Below are 23396 nucleotides of genomic sequence, written 5' to 3'. Positions count from 1 at the left end.
GTGTGCTCTGTGTTTGCAGAAAGTTAAGTGAATGTTGACAATGTATGCACTGCTGGTTTTTGTTGGCTCTTTGACTCTTTTGCTCCCTCGTGTTCGTAGAGCTGCTCCAAGGAGACGGAGGAGCACCTCTTTATCACCCCATCACCTCCACGCTGAGTAAATACCACATCCCAAAGGTCAAACGTCCAGCGCTGGCCTTGTAGCTTGGTGCTAACACAATTTAGTCTGCACTCATATGGAAAGATGAACATGCTCTCACGTTTGTTTGTTTGTTTTTCTTTTACAAATTTGAGTTTAAAACTGGCCTACGGTACCTTGTAAAAGTATTCATATATTATACATTTGAACCTTTTTTTTTACATTTTCTTATGTTAGTCACACATTTTTATGTACTTTATGTGGATTTTATATGAAAGACATACCCAGTGTAGTTCACAGAATGTCAGTGATAATATAATAATCGAAATTTTTGGCTTTAAGCAGAAATAGTAAAAATGTTGCATCATTTGTCCCCAGCCCGCTGAGCCAATCCTTGTTGCGTCACCTTGTGCTTGTGTCTATTTTTGTGTCATGGTCTAAACCACTGCATTGTTGAGTTGTTGTCCTGCTGGAAGGTGAACTTCCACCCCACTGTCACCGATTGCAAGTTCAGACAAGTTTTCCCCCAGTATTACAGCATATTTATTGCCATCCTTCTCCCCATAAGCTTCCCTACCCCTACTTCACCACACAGTATGATGTTTCCACGTCTATGTGTCATGATGATGTCCAGGGTGACGTATAGACCTAGTTTCTGGCCAAAACATGTAATTCTCATCTTGTTTGACCAAAGCAACTTCATTCACAAACGATGTTGTTTCCACTACATGGCTTGTAAAAAAAAACTTCAGCCGGCTTTTTTTTAATTTTTAACAACTGTTTTCCCCTTCCTCTTTTATAAAGGCTACATTTAGATGTGTTTATGACTAATAAAGGTCATGTCAACTAATTCTTCCATCCTCCAAACTTACTGTTGGTGTCAAAGTAGCTTTTTTTTGTGATTCATGCTGTCCTTTCAGATTAAGTGGGCAGCAAATCTTGTCCGATACTCACCTGTGCCAAACTTAGATGGTGATTATATTTTGGACTGTGCTACTTTTAACATGTGTTATAGGTAAATCTTAATTCACTCTTCTTCAATTTTGCAATTGTGCATTCATTTGTGTTGCTCTATGACAGGAAATATTAATGAAACGGATTTAAGGTCTGTGGTTGTAACATGCCAAAAAGAGAGAAAAAGCTTCAGTGTTTTTGCAAGTCACCGTATGCGAAACATCCCGGTCGACTTTCAGAGGATTGCTCGACTGAAATTGATTCGCAGCAGATATTCCTCAGACAGCCTGGATTTTGTCCCTGCCACCAGCTGGTTGTTACGTCGCTGAAGATAGGTGGAACAGAACAAAAACAAAAAAAGAAAAGTGGAGCTTTAGTGTGCAAAGAACTCAGATAAGAGTCAGGACAGATACTCACCCAGGTAGAGAGAACGGGGTAAACACAACCTGACAGCCTATGATTTTTTTTTTTAATATATATATTTTTCTGCACATTTCAGTGTTCCAAAGAAACTCTTTGTAAGTTTGCGTGGGCGTGTGTGTGTGCGTGGGCGTGCGGGTGGGTGGGTGTGTGTGTGTGTTTGAAATCTCCTCTGGTTTTACCCTTCTGTCATAACAAAAGAACCGTCAGCATGCTCTGTGGATGTCGTCTCTCTCTGTCCTGAGGGGACAGACATCTTGAAATGCAGAGTCACACAGCTGCTGATAACACAATTCTGTGCTCAAATGTTCAATTTCATTTTTTTTTTCTGCCATAGTAACAGATATTGTATTTAATCTACAACCACAGCTTAGCATTTCTCATCTGATGTATTGGTCAATTGGGCTCAGAAGGACTTTATAGCACTTTTAGCTTTTGTTTGATCTCACCACATGACAGTAAAGGGTTAAATGCTCTTTAAAAAATTTCCACTGGCAACCACAAAACGGCTGACAGCTGATGAACACGGTGAATTAATTAGCAGTTGAAGTGCTTGACACTTCCTGTTGGAGTTAATGTGGGACTGCTGGGGGAAAAAAAAACAAAAAAAAAAAAACAGTGAACGCTCCAGAACCCCTCAAATTGAAGTATATCCATAAAATCATCCTCCCTGTGTTCGAAGGTCGTTTTCTAACAGATTAATCCTGAATAATCCATGCTCATGGTTCGCAACTTAAAAGTTCTGAGCTAAACAGAATAACTCTGAAATGATGTAGTTTACTTTCATTTCTCATTTACAATACAAGAGAACATACCGTAGAAATAAATCAAAGGTGCCGAGCTGTCTGGTACTTTCTCTAAAAAAAATAGAGCTATTTGCTGGAGTTTTTTCCGTATCTGCAGTCAGAGCAATGGTTAAAAATGTAAACAACAAAAATATGTTTATTTTGCCACTACACAGTGTGAAGGATTATAAGGGAGGTACTGTATATAAAGACCTCCGAAGATACCGTAGTCAACCTTCTGTATTCGCAGAGGTTAGGAACCACAGCATATACCTCAAACCTGCAAATACTTGAGAACTCCATTAAAAATGCTTATTTTACTAGACAAAGCACTAAATATACCTTACAATGCATTAATATGCACACTGTAAGCTGTCGTAGACATTACAGAAGCTAAAATTGCATCTTCGCCCTTGGGGGTACAGCCAATCAGCACCAAGGGAAATAATTGGCCCGTCTGGATTGGCTGCTTAGCAACCGCCAGCCAATATGGTGTCAAGCATCAGTACATGTAGGTGTTTTTACCTTCCCAAGATGCCTTTCCTTTTGAATATTTTAGATATATTTCATGAAAACAAAATAGAATGGTTTTCCCCACAGCATTTGGAGTCACACGCTACAGAAAATCTTCAAATAAGGGAGTGTGCTAATAATATTGAACCAGAAGTAAAAAAGTATGTTTATGTTTGCCAGGGGTGTCAGTAAATATGGAGGGTACAAAAACTTTAAGGTAGGGGGAAAGGAGAACATTAAATATCAGTGATCCCCACAAAGATAGGAGCTTCTAACAGCTCTACTGTGTCGTGTTCCCTTAAATCCTTTTTTACCAGCAGAAAAATCATGATGGTGTAACTTTTTCTACAGCACATGACCAAAGTTCCTCCACAAGTTCTGCCACTTTGCAGCAGTCGTTCACATTCAAGTGGGACTTGTTTAATATCATGACAAACAGCATTTCCTCGTCAAAATATATCGACCAATTATGACAGCTCTGCAGATTTACTATAGGATGACCTGCATCGAATCAGTTCGGTGCTGTATGGCAATGTGAAGAAAAATAAAGAAACAATGACCACTTAAAACATTAAGACATGAAATGAGATTTTAAAAAAAGAGAAACCAAATAAGATTGGATATATTCAAAGTTTAAATAAGTTACTAAGTAAGAGAAAACGCCATATTATGTTTTGAGAAACGACACACCTGAATCAGTTTTTGGTTATAGCAGGATGGTTCTCTCCGCCGTTTCATTTAAAAAAAGGTGGTTTGCTGTGGTGAAGTCATGGAAACGACGCATCACAACTCTCACCAGTGAATCATCATCTCACCATTACCCCTTTTGTTTTATGTTGTCAAGTTCAGGCTTGTTCGACATTCTGCCCTTCTATTGTTCCACAAATGGCTCTCTGACAGGATGTCGGTGTGTGACACGGGCTGAGTCAGCAGGAATAAAGATGTGGTGTCAGGGTGTCTTACCTGGACTGTTTTTGGTATAAATCCAATTCACTTTTTCTTGTGATCCGGTTGGGTTGGTTGGCTGTACAGTCACTCCAGGTAAACAACATGAAGGCCTTCTCAAGAGTTTAGGTGTATGTGGCTGGGGCGATAATTGCACTTCTCCGTTGGGGTTCATGACCATTGCAAAGTTATTTTGAAATCCCACTTTTATGTAATAGTAGGTGTACCAGCAAAATACCAAATTGCCATTTAGCTGCACTCTGATTCTACGATTATGCATGTATTTGTGTTTGTAGATGTCTTACATCCTGAACTCTTGCCAAAGGCCAAGGAATTTTAATAAAGATACAAATTGTTAACCTCTACTGAAGCTATGGTGTAGTTTTCCGCATCCTAGCATCAAAACAAATCCCAAAAGAGTTATTAGCCAGCAAAAGAAAATGTGATACGTTTCCAATTCTGGCTCAACTCATTTTCTTTTGTCCTTCGAGATGCATGAAAAGAAAAATCCAAGAAATCAACCAAGCATGTACTGCAGAGAGTAGCTAGTTAATGTTATTTTCAACATGAAAGTGTTAAGATTGAACACCAACAACATCTTGGTTACAGCCATCTCTCAATTTCATCCTTTGTCTCAAAGCCTTTTAGCATAGCCAGTAGCTTAAGTGAAAAAGGATGAAAAAAACATAATTCAAAGAGACACAACAGCATGTTTTCTCAGCACATTTATGAGCAAAGCACATAACTTTGGCAGAATCAAAAGGAAAGTCATTATGCAAAATTGTAACGTTCTTACCCTTTAATTTGGGATATTGGAGGTGTGTGTTACATTAGTTTTAATACATTGCCACGTATGGGACCGAAGGTTTCTCACGCGTTTCTGAATAAGGAGGATATATTCTTTTATCTTTTTAGCAGTACGAACGAGTGCAAGTCCTGCTCAGACATAAGAGGAAGAGTTTGATGGTTTTAGTCTCTTGGCGGAGAACATCCTCAGGATATATATTCTCTGATCTGTAGTATATTACTGAATTTAAATTGAAAATTACAACTTTGCATATAAAAAAAGAAGAAGAAAAAAAAACGCTTTACCTTCACTCCAGAGTGAATCACCAGCCTAAACACTCTTTGAGGCTTTTAGAGAAATGAGAAATGTTCCTACTCACCTCTCTTTAAACAGAATATCTAAACAAGTCATCACATTAAATATGAAGCTGGAAACAGCAGGCGGTGAGCTCAGATTAGCATAAAGATTGTAGCCCCTCCAGCATTCGGGCTGCTCAGCTATTTTAGCCACCTGCTGCTACCATCTTCACACCTAATGAAGAAATATATAACCCAGCAGGGAGGTGAATATTTTCTTCGGAGAAAGAGTGTCAAATGTTATTCTTTAAAAGTGAGTCCGCACAGGCTTAACTCCCAGGCTTCTCTGCCACCGTCTTTTATGTTTTTACCAAACGTGATACATGCCCTCTTAAGTTCCATCGACCAAAAGCGCACCAGCCTGTGGGAGGCTGAAAGGTTTTGCAGTAGCCGTTTATGAAAGGCAGAGTTTCTAAAGTGCAGTATTAAAGAGTAAAAGCAACACTTTCCACACACCCAAAATGCCTTCCACCATGTTTAAAAATCCATGCTGTAGAAAAAATCAGACGTCACAACAGCAATGCTGATCAATATTGGGCAATAAAGCTAACATCATTAATAGATTAAAATGAATGTAATATCTGGTTTCTGAAGAAACGAATCAGGAGGAAATCCCAGACATCTCCCATTGTTTGGAATCCCAAAGTATACACTAAAATTAACCTTTTTTCCTTTCCAAAAACCCATAGAGATGAGAGGTAGCTGGACTAGTTTTGTTTGCAGTACGCCTGTGTTTGTGTGGACAGGGGGAAAGGATAGAGGTTATCCTTAAAGCAGGAGGAAACATTCATTTAACTAAAGGAGAATAGCAGTTGTAAGATCAGGGAAACGATGGGAAGGATTGACTGGAAACATCCAGTAAACGATCTCAAGGCTATCACACTTGGAATTTCCACAACAACAACAGCTGCCTGTGGACAGTCTGACCCTTTTAAACTGCAGATATACTCTAAACACACACACACACACACCATCTGAGATCTGAAGGCCGCGCACAACTGCTACACACACACACCCCCACACTCCTCCATAAACAGGAAATGTTCCCTGAGATCAAACCCCTCGTGTTCGACAAAACAAACTCCTTGATGGTTTTCCCCAGGAGTCACATTAGACGTTGCGTTTTAATTTAGGTTTTTATTGAGAACGAGCCTGCTCTCTCTCTCTGTCTGTCTCTCCGTCTGTCTGTCTGGGTGGCTGTCTGAGCCGACATCGGGAGCGCCTCACACAGCAGCGGCAATTTTCCGTACATCTGCGGAAATTTACTGCAGTCAGATGTCTGGAGCATGTGGAAACCTGTATCGCAATTGCACTCAGCAGTCCTTTTTTTTTTTTTTCTTTCTTTTACAGCTCCATGATGTGCGCTCATGTGTTTGGTTTGTCTTTGAGCGCCAACAGCGGCCAGCTGTGCACAAGCAGGGAGTTTTCTGTCGCCAAATGAAGCCGCCAGAGAGGCGAATTTGCTGAAGGCTGAGTGTGAGAATTTGCATTGCAGACTTTACTCCGTCAGGGCTGATAATTACATTAATCAGCCTTATTTGCTCATGAATGAGTTTTTGATTTGAAAGGATTAAAAAGTCTTGTTGTCATGGCAGCGGAAATTTCAGTCCCACCGTAGTTGTTGGTTGCGAGGAGGGAAAGCGACAGGAATGCAATCACTGCGTGAGTTGTGCACCGTGACTGAAGATAAAGATGGATTTTATTTTGATCGGGTTCACACTCCTCAGCGCCTGACTTTGATTTCAAAGGAGACTTCTAAAAATGTAACACCCAAATCCATTGTAATAAACTTGGCTAATTATTATCAACTCCTGAGTTTTAGTCATAAATGTCCTCTTTCCGACCTCTTACATCGTAAATTCAAATCCTCCGTACAGACGCAGAACAAATTAAAATTATTCAGACGCCTCAACATGCTAAGTTAAAATAAATAAATGAAAAAAAACAAATACCACACAGTGCCATCTCTCATTTTATCTGTATTTGGGTTGAGAGAAATGCATGGATTTGTGTTTTGCTTGCTCATCCAACCAACCAGCCTGTGAGACAGCAGATATTAGAGCTCAACTTGATGAACATGTATACATTTTTGGACTGAGAAATGTTTAATAAGCTGATCTGCTCGTACAAAGCTTGTTGTACTTGAAAATACCATATTAGTTATACTAAAGTTTAGGTTTAGGGCTTTTCCCATGGATTACCCACGCTAGTGAAAAGTTTAGGTAGTGATTTTACATGCATTGTCCTGCCAAGAAAAGTATTTATTTATTAAAAACTCTAAACATTTTAGCATTTTTATTTTGTTAAAACTACAAAACTCAATGTCATTTATTTGGATTTCAAATAAATTCTGCAAGTTCTGCCCATTTTTTTTCAAACTGGCTCAAACTGTGTCAGATTGTCTGTGAACAGCAATGTTCATGTTTTGGCTCGGTTTATCAGGTGTATTTAGTTCCAGACTTTGTCTACGACACTTTGACACACAAATTCACATTGATCTAAACCAGAGGTGTCCAACTTCATTCACAGTGACTGTCCTGCAGCTATTAGATGAATCCCTTTTCAAACCTTTGCCTGAAGCAAACCGTTGAATTACCTCTTCAGCAAGCCGTCAAGTTTGGCAGAGGCCTGGTTACAGACCTACAGGGATGGATTCATTTAAAAGCTACAAGATGAGCTGTCATTGTCCTGACTCTTTGCCAGCCTCTAACAGGTTTTCTTCCTGTTATTTGGTTCCTTTTGTCTTTCAGTTTACTCTTCCCAGCTTCCCTGTCTTTGCTAAAGAGCACCACCCTCGCAGCAAAAGGTCGCCACCACCATATTTCCTCATCGCCACGGTCCTTTCAGGTTGATTTGTGCTGCTAGCTACGTTTGCTTTGTCAACATAGTTTATTTAAAAAACTGCAAAACAGTAAAATGTTCCATCCATCCATCCATCCATTTTCTGTTCACCCTTGTCCCTAATGGGGTCGGGAGGGTTGCTGGTGCCTATCTCCAGCTACGTTCCAGGCGGGAGGCGGGGTTCACCCTGGACAGGTCGCCAGTCTGTCGCAGGGCAACACAAAGACATACAGGACAAACAACCATGCACACACACTCACCCCTAGGGAGAATTTAAAGAGACCAATTAACCTAACAGTCATGTTTTTGGACTGTGGGAGGAAGCCGGAGTACCCGGAGAGAACCCACGCATGCACAGGGAGAACATGCAAACTCCATGCAGAAAGACCCCGGCTGGGAATCGAACCCAGGACCTTCTTGCTGCAAGGCAACAGTGCTACCAACTGCGCCACTGTGCAGCCAACAGTAAAATGTTTTCTTTTTTAAATGTATTTCCTCTGCAATTGCTCCATAAAACCCAAAACTGTGGAGTGCACAACTCACTTGTCCTGTCAGGGGATTCTTTCACCTGAGCCGTGGATCTGTGCAGCTCCTCCAGAGTTGCCATGGCTCACTTAGCTGCTTCCTTGATTATTGCTCTCTCTGCCCAGCTTGGCAGTTCAAGTGGATGGGTATGTCCTGATAGGTGCGGCTGAAAGTTGCGGTTGTTACATGACAGAACGTGGGAAAGTTCAGCAGCTGCATAAGCCAGGATCAAGTCAAAGCGCTGCAACAGCATAAGGTGGCAAACTCAAGATAATTTGTGCATTTGGAAAGAAATGTGTGAATTATTTCAGTTACGAATCGACAAGATGATACATTTTCCTGTCATTTTCCTTTTGCCCTATGATAACATGGGAAATCCAAAAAGATTTCAGCGGTTTCGCACCAACTCATAGCCATGAATTTGTGCGACCTTGGCAGGCAGCGTCACTGTAAGTCTGCAAGAAATAAATGAAAGTCAGCGTAATGCCCCCTGAAGCCAAAAGATTAAGCTGTGCGTCTTAATGTGTCCGTGTGCTCGAGGATTTGTTATATAATAAGGATATACTAATAACACACTAACACACCCTCCTCACACACTGCAACATTAATTCACTTAGTGGTTTCAGACTGTTCAAAACGTATTTAAAATAATTTAACGTTGCCCGATTGATGATGTGGCCATGTGTGAACATTGTAATGTGGACAGACTTTATCACCGTATCAAAACTTGTGGCTCTCATTCTGCACTTTTATTTAGATATATTTTAATAGAAATTAAGCCAGGCATACATTTGAAATATTGCGATGCTTGTGTGTTTTTTTTTGTCTTTCTATTCTGGAGTCAGAAGGCAGCAGAGATAACTGAAATATGTGAAGACCTGCATGTTGGATGACTGTAGCATTCCTCATTGGCATGTCCAGATCTGTATCTTCCCTACATACACACACACACACACACAAGCCCACATGTTTGCACAGCTATCTTTGCGGGGACTTTCCATTGACTTCCATTCATTTCTACAGCCTAAACCTTACCCTTACCCTTACCCTTACCCTAACCCTATCCATTACATACCTAACCCTAACCCTATCTCAATTCACACCTTAGTCCTAAATCTGACCCCTGACCCAAAAACAGCGTGTCCCCTTGTGGGAACCAGGCTTCGGTCCCCACAAGGAGCAGTGGGTCCCCCCAACGTAGTATATGTCAGGAAAATGGTCCCCACAAGGTACTTGAAACAAACGCACGCACACACGCCATCCCATGAGGAGGACACTCTCAGAACACATTCATAATGGTCAAACACCATATTGGTTTTTTTAAGCCTTTTTCCTATTTTTTATTTTTATTTTCTGAAAATGTCCTTCCTACATCTTGTTGACAGAACCGTTTCAGAAAGAGAATGTGTGACTAACAAACTGTAATATAGAAACACATGTTCGTCCAGATGGTTTGGAAAAGTTTTTTTTTTTATTGTCAAAAAACTGGAAAGTATCATGTCAAACTATTAGACACTAAAATTGTACAAACTTTGTTTTTTGGTTTTTACTTTTGTTCTACAAAGACAGGTTTAAGTTGGACTGCAGAAATGAAATAAGATAGCCAGACAAACAATACGATAAAAGCGTTGCCAAGTCTTTTTCAATATCTAGGCGTGTAACGCTCAGGCTTCTAGCTACATCTATCTGTTCGGGTCGCAGCTCGACACCCTCTTTAAGTTCTTTTTCAAATTTCCATATACTTTTTCCTCACTATTTGTTGTGTATTTCTTTTCGTCTGGCAATGGCAATTCTTCAGATAGTCCTGAAAGGAGGATGTCACATCAGTTGGGAGTTTGAAGAGCAAAAATCCACTCAATCTCTTTGCAGAGTTTCCGCACAAGCTTAAGAACTCTTCCTTTTTCCATTTTATTTTGTGGTGCTTTTAGAGCTTTATATTCAGACAGAAAATGGACAGAGAGGGAGAGAGAGAAGGGGGGTAAAACATGCAGCACGGGTTCCAGGATTAGGCATCAAATCGCGGATGACTGCACACTGTAGTTCGGATTCATAAATTCCTACGTTGTTAGGCTGTGCTACAACTACATGACCCATGATGCACGGCAGCAGTGTACGACTATGGTTCAGTCTTCTTAAAAAGTGCAAAATCTATCATGTAGTTATGTTTATTCCTCCCAATAAATGATTTCTTATGCATACCTGTATGCGTGTTGTCCTTTGGAGTGGGATATTTGATCATGCTTAAATGAATCCACTGTCTAAAAGATTTGCCGTAGTTTGCTAATTGCCATTGTTTCCTTTTCAGGACTTTTTCACAGACATCAAAGAAGTCATTTAAATGTACTTTGAAAGAAATTTTGCTCAAGAGTGAGCTTTAAAAATCGTTAAAGATTAAAAAGAAAAGAAAAAACAAACTTTCTTTATGTCTTCAGAGTCTCCTCCGGAGAGGACGGGACGCCGCCGCAGCATGCCAGGCTCCTCGGACAAGAACGCCGCCGTCATGGAAGCCACCTCCACCTCCGCCACCCCTTTCAGAGTCACCGTGAGTGCTGTGAGTGCTGCTTATTTTTGAATCTACCAACCGTCCTTTCTCCGTCTCTCCGTTATCTAATTATTATTTTTTTATCTCATAGATTAATATTTTAGAAGGCTGTTTTAATGTCCAGATGTACTCATATCAAAATGGAACTGATTTGCTTTAAAAGTCACAACAGAGTCTTTCGAACTTTGACATCACAGCACACATTTGGTGTGTTGGGTTTTTTTTCCAGCCTACATGATAGGCTTTACTTAAGCTCAGTCACTTAAACTCCCACACAGCTTCCCATTTTTGCTGTCAAACATAAATGGAGAGCACCCTTTTTTTTTCCCCCTCTCTTGCTTTTTCTTTTTTTTTTGTTGTCCATCAGCCCGCTGTAACGCTCTGTGTCATGTTTAATTCAGTAGATAAACAGCCAGTTAATGAAGCAAAAAATTCTGCCACGAGTCATCAATTTAAAGATAATTAGCAATTAGCATCGCATATTTCAATTAATATTTAACAAGTGGGGAGATGGCAACCCGGAGGTGAAGTGTAAACCACTCAAAGTCAGGCCAGCGGAGCGACGGTGTTTGTTTCTCATAAACATGTAAACTCCGTGTCATCTCTTTAGTCTTCACAGAATAAACAAACACAAGAATGGACTAAACTGGGAGCTAAAAGATATGACAGTATCCATTGCAACAGGAAAAAAAGCCAAGTGTTTTAAAGGCTTTTGTCAAAGTCGATATGAACTATAATTGATATGGACTTCTACGTAATAGGACATGCAGCATTTTTGCCATTTGTGTTACATTTTGTCTCAGACCTTTCTGGATCTTCTTGGTCCCCTATAGAGAGACATTTGAGCAGAATCTTTGTTTGATCTTGATTTCAACAGGAATTAACAAGGGCTTATGAAAAGAAACAAAGAACTGCAGGCTTGTAAGAGAGGTAGAGGGTCAGATGCAAGGGCTGACTTATTGATTAGCCGCCTCTGAAGCGGCTTCTTGAGCTTCTCAGGGAAAAGAAAGTTGGAGGCGGTCTGCTGCAAAGTCATCCTCAGTCACATGACCTCTTGACCCCTAATCGTGAGCCTAATATTGATGAGCTTAAACAACTGATTCCTGCCCTAAGTGAACATAATTCTCCTGAAGATGGTGCAACTTGGCCTGTGGGCTCCTTTCCCATATGCTTCCCCCTAGTGGTATTTACTGGTATTGCATCAACGATCAAACCGTGGCCCTTTCAGGTGCCTTCCACATACAGCTCTGGAAAAAAAATAAGAGATCACTTAAAATGATCAGTTTCTCTGATTGATTATATTTTGAATAAAATATAAAATTTTATTCAAAATTTTATATGTTTGAATAAAATTTTGCATTTACTTGCAGAAAATGACAAATGGTCAAAATAACGAAAAAGATGCAGTGCTTTCAGAACTCAAATGATGCAAAGAAAACAAGTTTATATTCATCTAGAAACAATAATATTAATGTTTTAACTCAGGAAGAGTTCAGAAATCAATTTTTGGTGGAATAACCAGGAGGTTCAGTGCAGTGGGCTCTTTTTTCTGTAGACATTTATATATTTTGTCAAATTAAAACCACAAACATTGATATAATTTCTTGATGTTATACAATATAAGCCAAAACAATGTCACTCTTAATTACGTGGCCAGAAAAACTGCGTGGTTTTTCACAGTTAAAAACACTGTAAAGTATTGTAAAGTATTTCTCTTTAACACAGACCGTGTCATGAAAATCAAGAAACACAGAAATAATTTATTATTTTTTTAAAATCCTAAGATACTGTACTTCAGCTTGATTGGGTAGTTACATTTGTCTCATATTGTCAGCTTTTGATGTAAGGATGGACAACACATCACATTAGCTGCATTGCATACTGACGATATGGCTAGTAAGGATGTTGGGTGTTGAGTGAATGGCTATCGTTCCTCATCATTCCTCTTTATTTCAGAAACAAACTTTCACACTCTGACAACAAGAATTATAATGATCTGTAAAGCACTCCTTCTAAGGCCTCGAGCTAAATCCGTCAAAATCTTTTTCACTCTTGCGTTCGGAGGGACTGGGTTTCATATCTGCAAACACACAGATATGAAACCACACACACACACACGCGCGCCTCTATTATTCTCATGCTTCATTCTCGAATGCTGTTATTTCTTTAGAACCGTAAGCCACAAAAACTGAAATCTCTTCAAAATGTGGTACAATTAAGCAGAAAAAGAGTTAAAATAGAAGTTACAGTTTCTTTTGCTTCACTCATCCTAGGTGACTGAACTGATTCTCCTTCTCCACCTACCTCCCGTTTTCTCTCCGATAAATAGCAGAAAGGTCTAATTGGGAAGGCACGTCCTCTGGTTTTATCCATTTATGCTAAAGGAGAACACGAGATGTGACAGTAGAAGCAAAGAAAGCCCCGCTGATTGTCCCGGCTCTGATTCTATCGGGCTGCATTAAGGGCGGCCGGGAACCGGCGAGCCGAGGGAATAGAATTAACTGGTTGCAAAGCATTTGCTTTAATTTCATGACAAAAACGAGGCCCGGCAATAAAGCCGAGCTGAACTCCCTTAAGTGCTGATTTAATGAACTCGGACAGGCTGAGGTTGCAATCAAGCTTTCGTAACATCCGCGTACACACCCACACACACGCAGTCGAGAGGTTAAGCTGCAAACAAGATAGTGCAGTACAATATTGATACAATATTTCTGGAGCCGTCAGATTCCCTGTTTTGGATTGAGCGCAATAAGACAAGACAGACAGGCTGCTGAGAAGCAGGTGCCCCTCCATACGGTATGCTCATGTTGAATTGGTTTGACATCCCACCCTGCCTCTTCGCTGTCAGCCACAGAAATATGGAATAAATAAACAGCTTGTTGAGATTCACATAAGCATGGGAAACCGTAGCCTCAAGTCTAGTTTTGTTTATTTGCAAATTGACAGATGCACAATACACTTTTTATTCCTCATTGTCTTCCACTTTTTTGGTTACATTTACCTCTTCCTGGCTGCCAGTCAAACTCGACGCTACTCTATATAGCACAGTGAATTTAGCATGTAATAGTGTTTGTACTTCCTATTATTCCACATCTCTTATAATGTGACTTAGACCCAACTTAGAGTGTAATATAACCTAAGGCAGAGTCAGAGGAATTCAACATTTATTGTACAAAGTTAGTTTCGTTCCCCATTTTATTCTCCGCAGTCGGCATTTTTGTGTGAAGGGTACTTCTGTTTTTTTTTTTTTTACAGGTTTGTTTGTTAGATTGAAGTCCTTTTCAAACAAACAAACAAAAAGTCAAATAATGCTTGAAATACCCTAGATCATTGAAACGCACACAAATCCATAAAATAAAAGCCTGGGCCAATTAAGTGACTTAATATGAACCATTGCAGTCCTTGTTATCTTGAACAGATTTTCAGGGTTTGTGAAGCCGTGCTACATGTAGAATATCGAGTCTAGCTGGGTTCTTCTTTTCTTTTATGTTTGCTGTTGTTTTCTGTTATTTATCCTGCAGTGCATGGTGTGATAGGTGTCTTATTCAGAATCCCTAGCTAAATAAGAGCAATAGCAGGCCGCGTCAGAGTGAAGCCCAAAACTATATTTTGCCCTATTTGACCATCCTTTGTTTCACTTTGCTCTGCTACCAATTCCATGCTCTGCTGAGCTCCTATCCGCCACTGACCTTGTCACTCGTTTGCTGTACTTTTCTCCCAGCTTTCCTCGTCGCTTAGTTTCATTCTGTTGCTTCTTCTGCTGACTTGTGCTCTGCCACCTCCACATTGTGCTCAAATTATTTCATTTATCCTCCTGCTGCTTGTCATCCCTCACTGTCAGTCATTTTTCTCTCTATTTTCTTTAGTTTTTGGGTTGACTTCGGCTCACTTCATGTCCCTTCTTCTCCTTTCTAATTCATTTTGGTTATTTTATGTGATTTTATTTTTAAGTTCCGATTTGAATTATGTTGAATTTGTTTTAAAAAAAGAAAAGTCAAGTCGGCCACAGCTGTCCACACTCTGCTTCATATCTCTGATTTGTCTTTCATTAATGCCCCTCTCTGTGCTCGAATTGGGAGTTTTATTCATCACCTTGCCTCATGAGGATGCAAAAAGAAACAACATTTTAATTTGTGAGCCGCGAACATGCAGACGACAGCAGGCTAACACGCTCTCCTGGGGCTGCGGCGAAGAAGTGCGGAATCGCTTTGCCTTTCAAGCAGTTCGGAAGCAGTGATATGCGGAAATGAGAAAAAGGTGTTTGGGCGTTATTAAATTTTCATCTGCACTGTCTTCTGTGTCAAAAAGTCAAACTCAGTGGGTCTTAATCTCGTCATGGTTACGGAGGAGCTGATGCGGTACGGGGTGGTTAATAGATTCCTTCTGTTTCACTTGGACTCCTCTATTTCTTTGTTTAGATGGGACTTTCCTACTAATCAAACCACATGCCTACACTCCTAAAGAAAAAAACATATATATTGATGTCATCAGACAGAGTAAATGGGGTTATTTTTTTGTTTGTCTTTTGTCCAAGTTTTGAGTATGAAAAAGTAAAAGCAACCCTGATCCTGGAGGGTTCAGTGGGAACATTTGATTTCACTTATGAAGAAAAAAGCGGAAGTTCAGCTGTAATCAGAGCTCATCATAGTCGTCCTCCTGCTGTCACAATGTTTATCTCTCCTCATACGTTACCGTAATTTACATTGTTCTAAATCACGAAAGTATGGGTGTTTCCTATAATAGTCCCCCTATTACGCATAGTGCATGTGCATTAGGTGAAGTTATTTTTCCAAAGATGGAAAATGGGCTTCATATTCTGTTGTATGTTACAGTTTTCCTTGGCATAGAGTTGATCTAAACTGAAACCTCTTTCTGATTTAAAACTGCAATCCTTAGAAATACTCGATTCCCAGATTATTAGAAGCTATCTGAAAGTTTTGGAAAAGCTCCCACAGAGTCGCATCTAAAGTTGCTGAGTAAGCGGAGTACTTCTGTAGCGGTAAATTGAACTTAATGCAGAGTTGATGCCGTGCTTCCTTTGCACTATTTGCTCCGGTCTTGTTTCTCCACGATCCTCCTCATTTAAAACAAGTTATTATTTCAGCTCCCTGTCGTAGCCACTGCTTTATTTGTGCACTGCAGCTTTGGACAGGAATGTGCATCAACAGCGAAAATGTAATGCTTTGAATATTTGTTCACAGTAATCCTGCCTTACCAAAAAAAAAATAAAATAATAAAAAATCTTTTCCTTCAAAATGACCAAGTAATTAGGAATTGTAGCACTTTGTGTTCGTACACAGCGATGATACACACACTCATTATTGGCGTGTAGCTCAGGTTACCGGCATGAGGGCGTCCTTTGTTTTCAGGCCAGAGTGCCTCCTGATGACAGGTGTTGTTCATCGGGATGCTGAGGTTTGCTCTGTGATCAGCTGCCAAGCTGTGAGGAAGTCGCTCTCCAATTATCCCCAGTCCATCGAAGCCTGGGGAGACCTATTCATACTGTAGGTGGTAATTGTTACACAAGTGTGTTAATGGCCTGAACGGGGCGGAGGGAGGTCTCTTTCACTGGGCAATTTGCCCATCACAGCCATGTGGAAGGGGCGACGCATATGAGGACAACGGAAGGTTAAAGCACTTTAGGTAATGCATGTCTGTTAGGGTATGTGGAGCAGTTTTTTTTTGTTTTTTTTTCCATCTTAGTCTGACTGAAATCTCAACCTGGTGTTCTGCTTTGTGAAATAAACCACTGCAAAAGGTCTTTGCGAAAGCTTTCAGCGAGATACAGAACTCTTTTACACATTTGCAATTTTTGCAGCCTCGTGACTAATGGTTTCTGCAACGTGGTCTTCATGAGGGAAACTGAAAAAGCCCACCTGTGATTAAAACATTAGTGAACACACAGCCTTGTGAAGAGGAAGCAAGGTCGGAGGTAAAGTTGTGGAGAAGTTGTAGAAGTGCTTTACTTTAGCAGAGGTACACAGGGAAGCTAAGCACAAAGTAACTCTTAACTAAAATCTATCATGGGTGCAAAACATGTGTTAGTCAAAGGCCTGACCTTAAATCCAATTCTTTTCAGATTCGTATTTTATTTGCTATATAACTTAGATTATTCTGTATCATTGTCCTTCCACTTCACTCATATGTCAACTTGAAATGCACATGACAAAATGTGATGCGTGTTCAACGGGTATGAATACTTTTGCAAAGGTCTTCGTAATCCTTGAGAGCATGGGTTTAAAATCATTATCTTTGCGTGTTTGACGTGGTTACCTTAAGAAAAAAGACCACTCCACATGTCAGGAAATTGGACCTGAAAGAACATCCTTTCAGCTCATAAGAACCCAAAGATGAGCGGTTTGGTTGCAGTGAAGAAGGACTTAAGATGTCCAAGAATCCCCAGTAAGCACCAGGACTCCTACTGAGGAGTGCACTTCAGAATCCTGTTGGCTGCAGCCCAAAGCTTGACAAGTATGGGTAACAGCTGAGCTGAGTGCGTCCAAATGCACAGTGTGGATGCAACGTTTTGTCCAACAAAAAAAAAAAGAAAAGGGAAACGTTATGGCATTTCTACATCACTCATTTCATTCACTTGATAGTTACCATAGAGATTGCCAGGGTTGAATTGCAAATGTAAGAAGAAATACGCATACTAAATTTCCCTCCACTTCACCCAGACAAGCCTAGAACCGATTAGCTGGGTTTTACCTGAACTTACATAATTTGTGGTAATTCCACCCCGGCTCCATCTCCACTCCTCTCTGAGCTCGGCTTTTATCTAACAGAGTTAAATCTGGGGCTCTGAATGTTCGGGTCGTATTCTCTAATCTCTGATGTGAGCCACATTTATTCATTATCCTTCAACTACCGATGACACCTCGCCTCACAGATTTTAAAATGCTGAGCATACATGTTTGTATTCATATTTTACTGTCATGCCGTCAAGCTCAACCACATCGCCGAGACTTCGGCGACGCTGTAATGTCGACTGTCTTCCTCCACCAGGGCTTTCTGAGTCGACGGCTGAAGGGCTCCATAAAACGCACCAAGAGTCAACCAAAGCTTGATCGGAACTCCAGCTTCAGACACATCCTTCCCGGCTTCAGGAGCGTGGACAATGACAGGTGAGGTTTTGTTCCTTCTAGAAGTTTATGTAAATGATAGCTTGTTGTTGCATACACATGTGGTTCCTATATTGGTTTGGGGATGCATAAGCTTTGAACAGTACTTCATGATGATCGACAAATTTAAAGACAGTAGTGGAGGGCTAAACTCTCAAATGTCGGCATCAAAAATGGCTTTGTTTTGCCTCCGGGAACATTCAAACACATTACAGAAACAACATTTACTCAGCAATTGCAGGTATTTTAGGAACAGCTGTCATCCCAAAATAGCTACGGCGGGGTTTGGATGATTGAGTAAACTTGTGTCGCACTGTCACACTAAAGAGAAGTGCTATTGGTAAAAAAAAAAGAAAAAGAAAAAAAAAAAGAGGTTGTCACAGCAAAGAACATCACAACCCAACTGTTGGAAATACTCTGCATGTTCTAATGAATAAACAATGCAATAGCATAACTTCACAAAGCGTAACACTTGAGCTCAGAGGTGCCTGACAAACTCCAGGGTGCCGGGAATATATGACGCATAAAACAGCTACATAATTTAAGTGGAAATACAAAAAGAGTTGGGAGTATTAACATGCATAATCTTTCAAGATGTAAAGTACGAGCTCTACAGAAGACCGGCAAATTACGTCAAGTTAATGATTCTGCGATTCCTTCCAGTTATTGTCCTATTTCATGGACAATAAGATATGTCTATAAAAGATTCAAACATATAGTTTTTCTGTTGATTTCAGGTAAATTCAGAGCATTTGAAGCTCATCCATCTTTATTGTTTCATCCACCTGGTGCAGTATTCACTACCAGTGGCATCAAAACAGCCACACGTCATTTGATGTCTGTCCAGTTTGTATGCATGGATGTTTAATTTTGGCATTTTCTAGATAAGAGAACATCCACAAAAGTGATAAACCAGTTCATCGAATTCCTATTTTAATAGAAAAAGTTGAGTTTTCTTGTTTAACGGTCAGTTAAGAGTAAAAAACAAGACAAAACAAAAAAAAAACTCCTCTGCAACCCCCTAAGATTATGTTGCTTTTTTTTTCTGAACTGATCCGCTCCGCTGATCCTTCTGCCTCTAGAGCTACCATTTAATAGCCTTTTGCCTCTGGCTGTGTTTACTGGCAGTAGATGCTGTCCTTTGCTAATTTTTGCAGGTGTTCAGCTGCTTGGCTAACATTTCCCACTCTCCCCTAGTCTGCAAATATGGGGGGGAAAAAAACCCAAATTCTAGTCCAAGCAATCGCTGCCCCGTAATTACACTTCCTGCTCACTCTTTTTGAGTGTCTCTTTCTCATGCTTGGCTAACAGCTGACTCTGTCTGCACCTACCTACCTACCTTTATTCCTTCCTTCCTTCCTTCTATCCTCCCTCCCTCCATCCATCTCTGGGAAAAAGCCAAGGTGTCCGTATGCGGGGTTTAATTAAAGAAAGCGCCGTGTTTGAAGGAGACTTTCTATGCCGTTCCATTTCAAAACTTAGAGATGAGTTACCGCCTCGCTTCCCACTTTTAATGAGGCATTAACGTCACTGTCAGGCTATCACAAGGGAACACTAGCCACTGTTAAGTGTGGAACACAGTGGGCTTTTTCTGTCCTTCAGTCGGACCGAATGAGCTCACCTCATTTGCTTTTTCCCCACTGTCTTTTCCCATCCTCCTCACCAATTCTTGCTTGTGTATTGCTGTTCTGTTTCTGATCTGATGTTTTGGACTCATCAACCTCCTGTTTCAACCTTCATTTTTTTTCTCTCTCTCTGACGGTTAGTAAAGCATCCAAAACGATCAGCATTTATGCAGCTCTCTGATAAAGCACACAGAGAGGAAGGCAAACACTGGAGCGGAAATTGGAATGTCCTGGAGGTGTCTTATCTCTCCCAACACAGAACGGCGCACAATATGTACACACACCTCAACTACAAAAAGCGAAAATTCATTACGATTGGTGTCCTTATAAACAAGTGGTTTTGTGATGTAGAAAAAAATAAAAAGCCCTGAAAAAAGCAATTCTACGATGATTGGATACATTTGTAGAAGAAGATGAAGAGTTACAGAAAGCAGCGTGAGACGAGGCAGGGATCCTCGCTGCAGGGCATAAAACACCGCAGAAGGTGACAGACTCTGGAGAAGCCTGGAAATTCAGAGATAATCAGATACAGGAGAGGAAGGGAACGCGAGTAGAGAAGGAATCTCTCGTCGCGACGGTCTACACGTGTGCAAATGCGCAGCCGCGATTGTCGAGGATGCGTCACTTGTCCTTAAGCCATGCAGCTCCAATCGTTTTACTTTAATTGTTTTGAAGGAAGCGGAGCACACGGCCTCGGGTGTCGACACCACACACGATTTTGACTGCGTGTGGTGTTCGCCGCAATGATATTCGGAGGCGAGGTAGCCTGAAGGAGGCTCAAAAGCTGGACATGCTGCAGAGAAGCAGCTGCACACTCGGAATGAAAAATTCATCCGTATCAATCAGGGGCTGGACTCTCGGCAGGCGTCTGCAGCAAAACAAAGCAGCAACACAGGGAAAGAGCGCACAAACACTAATTTGCTCACCCCATTCATTTCGAGGGTTTGCAATCAGACAAATATAGGTCTATGAGATATAATCAGGAAGTTTTGAGGGCGTTTTTGTTAATGTTTTTAATCTGCTCTAAAATTGTGTAAGATCAATTTTCTAAGTGTTTTTGATGATAATTTGTGCATTTGTTTTTTATGTTGATTATAGTATCCATTACAGTGGTAAAAAGTGTGTTTTTATGCATGGACAGAACTTTTGCCATCTTTGCAAATTATACAATAAGGAAGTTGATGTTTATATGGTACGTCTTACCTGAGAGCAATGGGCTCAAACATTTGTAGTTTTGTCGTCTTTGCCAATATTTCGTCTAAAGTTCTATAATTGCCAGTTTCACTGGGCAATTTCTGAAAGAGATGCTTCTTTCTTAAGAGTCACATTTTTAGCAACTCTTAGTGTAAAATCCTCTCTCTGAAACTATAATGGTTAGACAATATTCTCATAGTCTGCCCTGATAAGGGAGGGGCGTTTTGTTTCATTTTTTACTTAAGATAATAATCAACCACTTGGTTTCATCACTTCACTGCGTGGGTAGCAGCTCTGCCTCCTCTATGTAAACCAAGTCATCACTGCCAAAGATCAGACCAACCACTGTAGTGTGGTTGGAAAACCTTTTTTCACGAGCTCAACACCATTGTTGAGCTCGGTTGAGGTGGAGGTCTAGTACACAGCCCTGTGTTACACCAGTGTTGACGCCCTCATCGTCTGGGATGTATCGGACGGGAGATTCAGTCTCCAGTGGCATCTGAATGGTGAGTGCAGTCTATTAGCCTGGAAACCAGACTGTTTGGACGGACGAAAGGCTGAGGTAGAATCCCTACAAGGCAGCCTTGTGTATTGTACCCTCTGCTTCAGGTGGATAAGTTGGTGGCTATGCTAGCACACTGATGTTTGTCCGAAGTCAGTGGCAGGTTTGCAATGACCTTATGCACATGTGTTGACATGATTGCCTTTGACAGAAGAACAACTAATCTAACCAGACAATCTATTGTGTTATGTCGCAGCTAAATACTGTATTTAAAGGTTATATGGTCAGCTTGAGGGAATCCGATAACAGCAGATAGGACATGGGCAGAAACTCAGATTGTCACTGTTCAACTTTTGCCCTCAACTTGTTCAGACTGATTAAGATTCCCCTTATCAATGCAAAGAGATTTTTCTAGACATTGCAGTTATAAAATATTATCTTTGGATGGTGCACTAGTGGAGGTTAATGTGTCTGTGTTTGAATCAAATTTATGTGACCCTCATGTGCTGTCGATCTTGCTCCCTCCATCTGAGTAATCCTCCTTACTGGATTTGATGCAGCAAGAAGGATTACTGGTTTACAGCAGCATTGTGCCTGGCCTGGACATTGCAGTGTTCCTATCAGTAGGCAAAAGGTGGAATTGATCCTTAGGCTTTCCTCACAGTACAAGCAGCATTGTTGTAAGTTATAAATATTAAATGGGAATTCTTGTTCTGATTTCTTTGATGCTTCCCTCTCCATTCCATCATGCGCCGTATCACTTATTGTTATGCACGATAACTAGGCATTGTTCGATCTCATAATTGGAGACTGAGTGATCTTACTCTGTGTGTTTCTCGTGTGTTCTGGTAACAGCGGTTCTCGGACATGACTCAGGCGTCCTCATGGAAAGAATGCTGCGGTAAAAAGGAAGCCTCTTTTTTTGTCGCAGGAAGACACCAGGTCTGGATGTTCAAAGGCAGCAACAGGATCAGATTTATGGCCTCATTTGATCACCTATGGAAGAGCAGTATCTCTTTAGTGAGTAGCTATATTTTACTGTCGTTGGAAAAACATTGCATTTGTTTGAAAAAAACAAAACAAAACAAAAACTGGGCGGTATGGATGATGGAGCATGATGGTAGAGATCTGTACAATAACATTAAACCAACCCTAGTAGTGACACTTAGAAATAGGAGGGTATTATGTTCTGCTGGTATTCATTAAACATGTCACGATATCAGGGGACACGATTCAAAAACTAAAAACAAAAATGTTTAGCATTTGCTGTTTTTATTTGAAAAATAACAGATATTTTCACTCCTTATAAAATCGAATACATAGTAGTACATAATAGGAAAGTTTTTAGTGGTTTTAAAGTGTTGGTAACTTATATTCTAACTAGTTAGTCAGCTGAACCTTACTATATCCATAAAATGCAATGTTTCTGTATTCCAGTGTGCAGTATATTATGTGATGGTGACCAATCTGGAGTGAACCGCTTTTAAGCTACTGACCACTGGAGAAGGACACCAGCCACTTGTGGATTCAGTAATTTTAACAAGCAGTGCGTTTGAGAACTGTCAGTCAAACAATGGAGTAATTTGCAGTGTTAATTATTAATGCAAAAATTATTAAAGGAAAGAAAGATCACTTCTAATTAATATTTGTCTGTTTTTTTTTTGGGGGGGCTGCACAGTGGCACAGTTGGTAGCACTGGTAGCACTGTTGCCTTGCAGCAAGAAGGTCCTGGGTTCGATTCCCGGCCCGGGGTCTTTCTGCATGGAGTTTGCATGTTCTCCCTGTGCATGCGTGGGTTCTCTCCGGGTACCCCGGCTTCCTCCCACAGTCCAAAAACATGACTGTCAGGTTAATTGGTCTCTCTAAATTCTCCCTAGGTGTGAGTGTGTGTGTGCATGGTTGTTTGTCCTGTATGTCTCTGTGTTGCCCTGCGACAGACTGGCGACCTGTCCAGGGTGAACCCCGCCTCTCGCCCGGAACGTAGCTGGAGATAGACACCAGCACCCCTCCCAACCCCATTAGGGACAAAGGTGAACAGAAAATGGATGGATGGATGGATGTTTTTTTTTTAAGGCTTTAGAGTTGTTAAAATAAAACTCGAGTTTGTGAAATATAATGATTTTTTTATTGTTTAATATTGAAATTCAC

General features: G+C 40.6%; 1 protein-coding gene across 8 annotated transcripts in view; it reads left to right on the top strand.

Annotated features, from left to right (window-relative positions):
* The window catches only part of dab2ipb (DAB2 interacting protein b), a 178630-nt gene that overhangs the window by 69152 nt on the left and 86082 nt on the right, over positions 1-23396 (top strand). For 5 of the 8 annotated variants that reach the window (XM_032569309.1, XM_032569311.1, XM_032569314.1 and 2 more), the window contains 2 exons: positions 10697-10815; positions 17812-17930. In XM_032569309.1, the coding sequence (XP_032425200.1) occupies positions 10697-10815; positions 17812-17930 (238 nt within the window). The remainder of the gene's footprint in view (positions 1-10696; positions 10816-17811; positions 17931-23396) is intronic. The other 3 variants (XM_032569310.1, XM_032569315.1, XM_032569313.1) reach the window with 1 other exon arrangement.

Source organism: Xiphophorus hellerii, chromosome 8, assembly GCF_003331165.1.
Source record: "Xiphophorus hellerii strain 12219 chromosome 8, Xiphophorus_hellerii-4.1, whole genome shotgun sequence".
NCBI lineage: Eukaryota > Metazoa > Chordata > Actinopteri > Cyprinodontiformes > Poeciliidae > Xiphophorus > Xiphophorus hellerii.
This window is presented reverse-complemented; position numbering and strand designations above follow the sequence as displayed.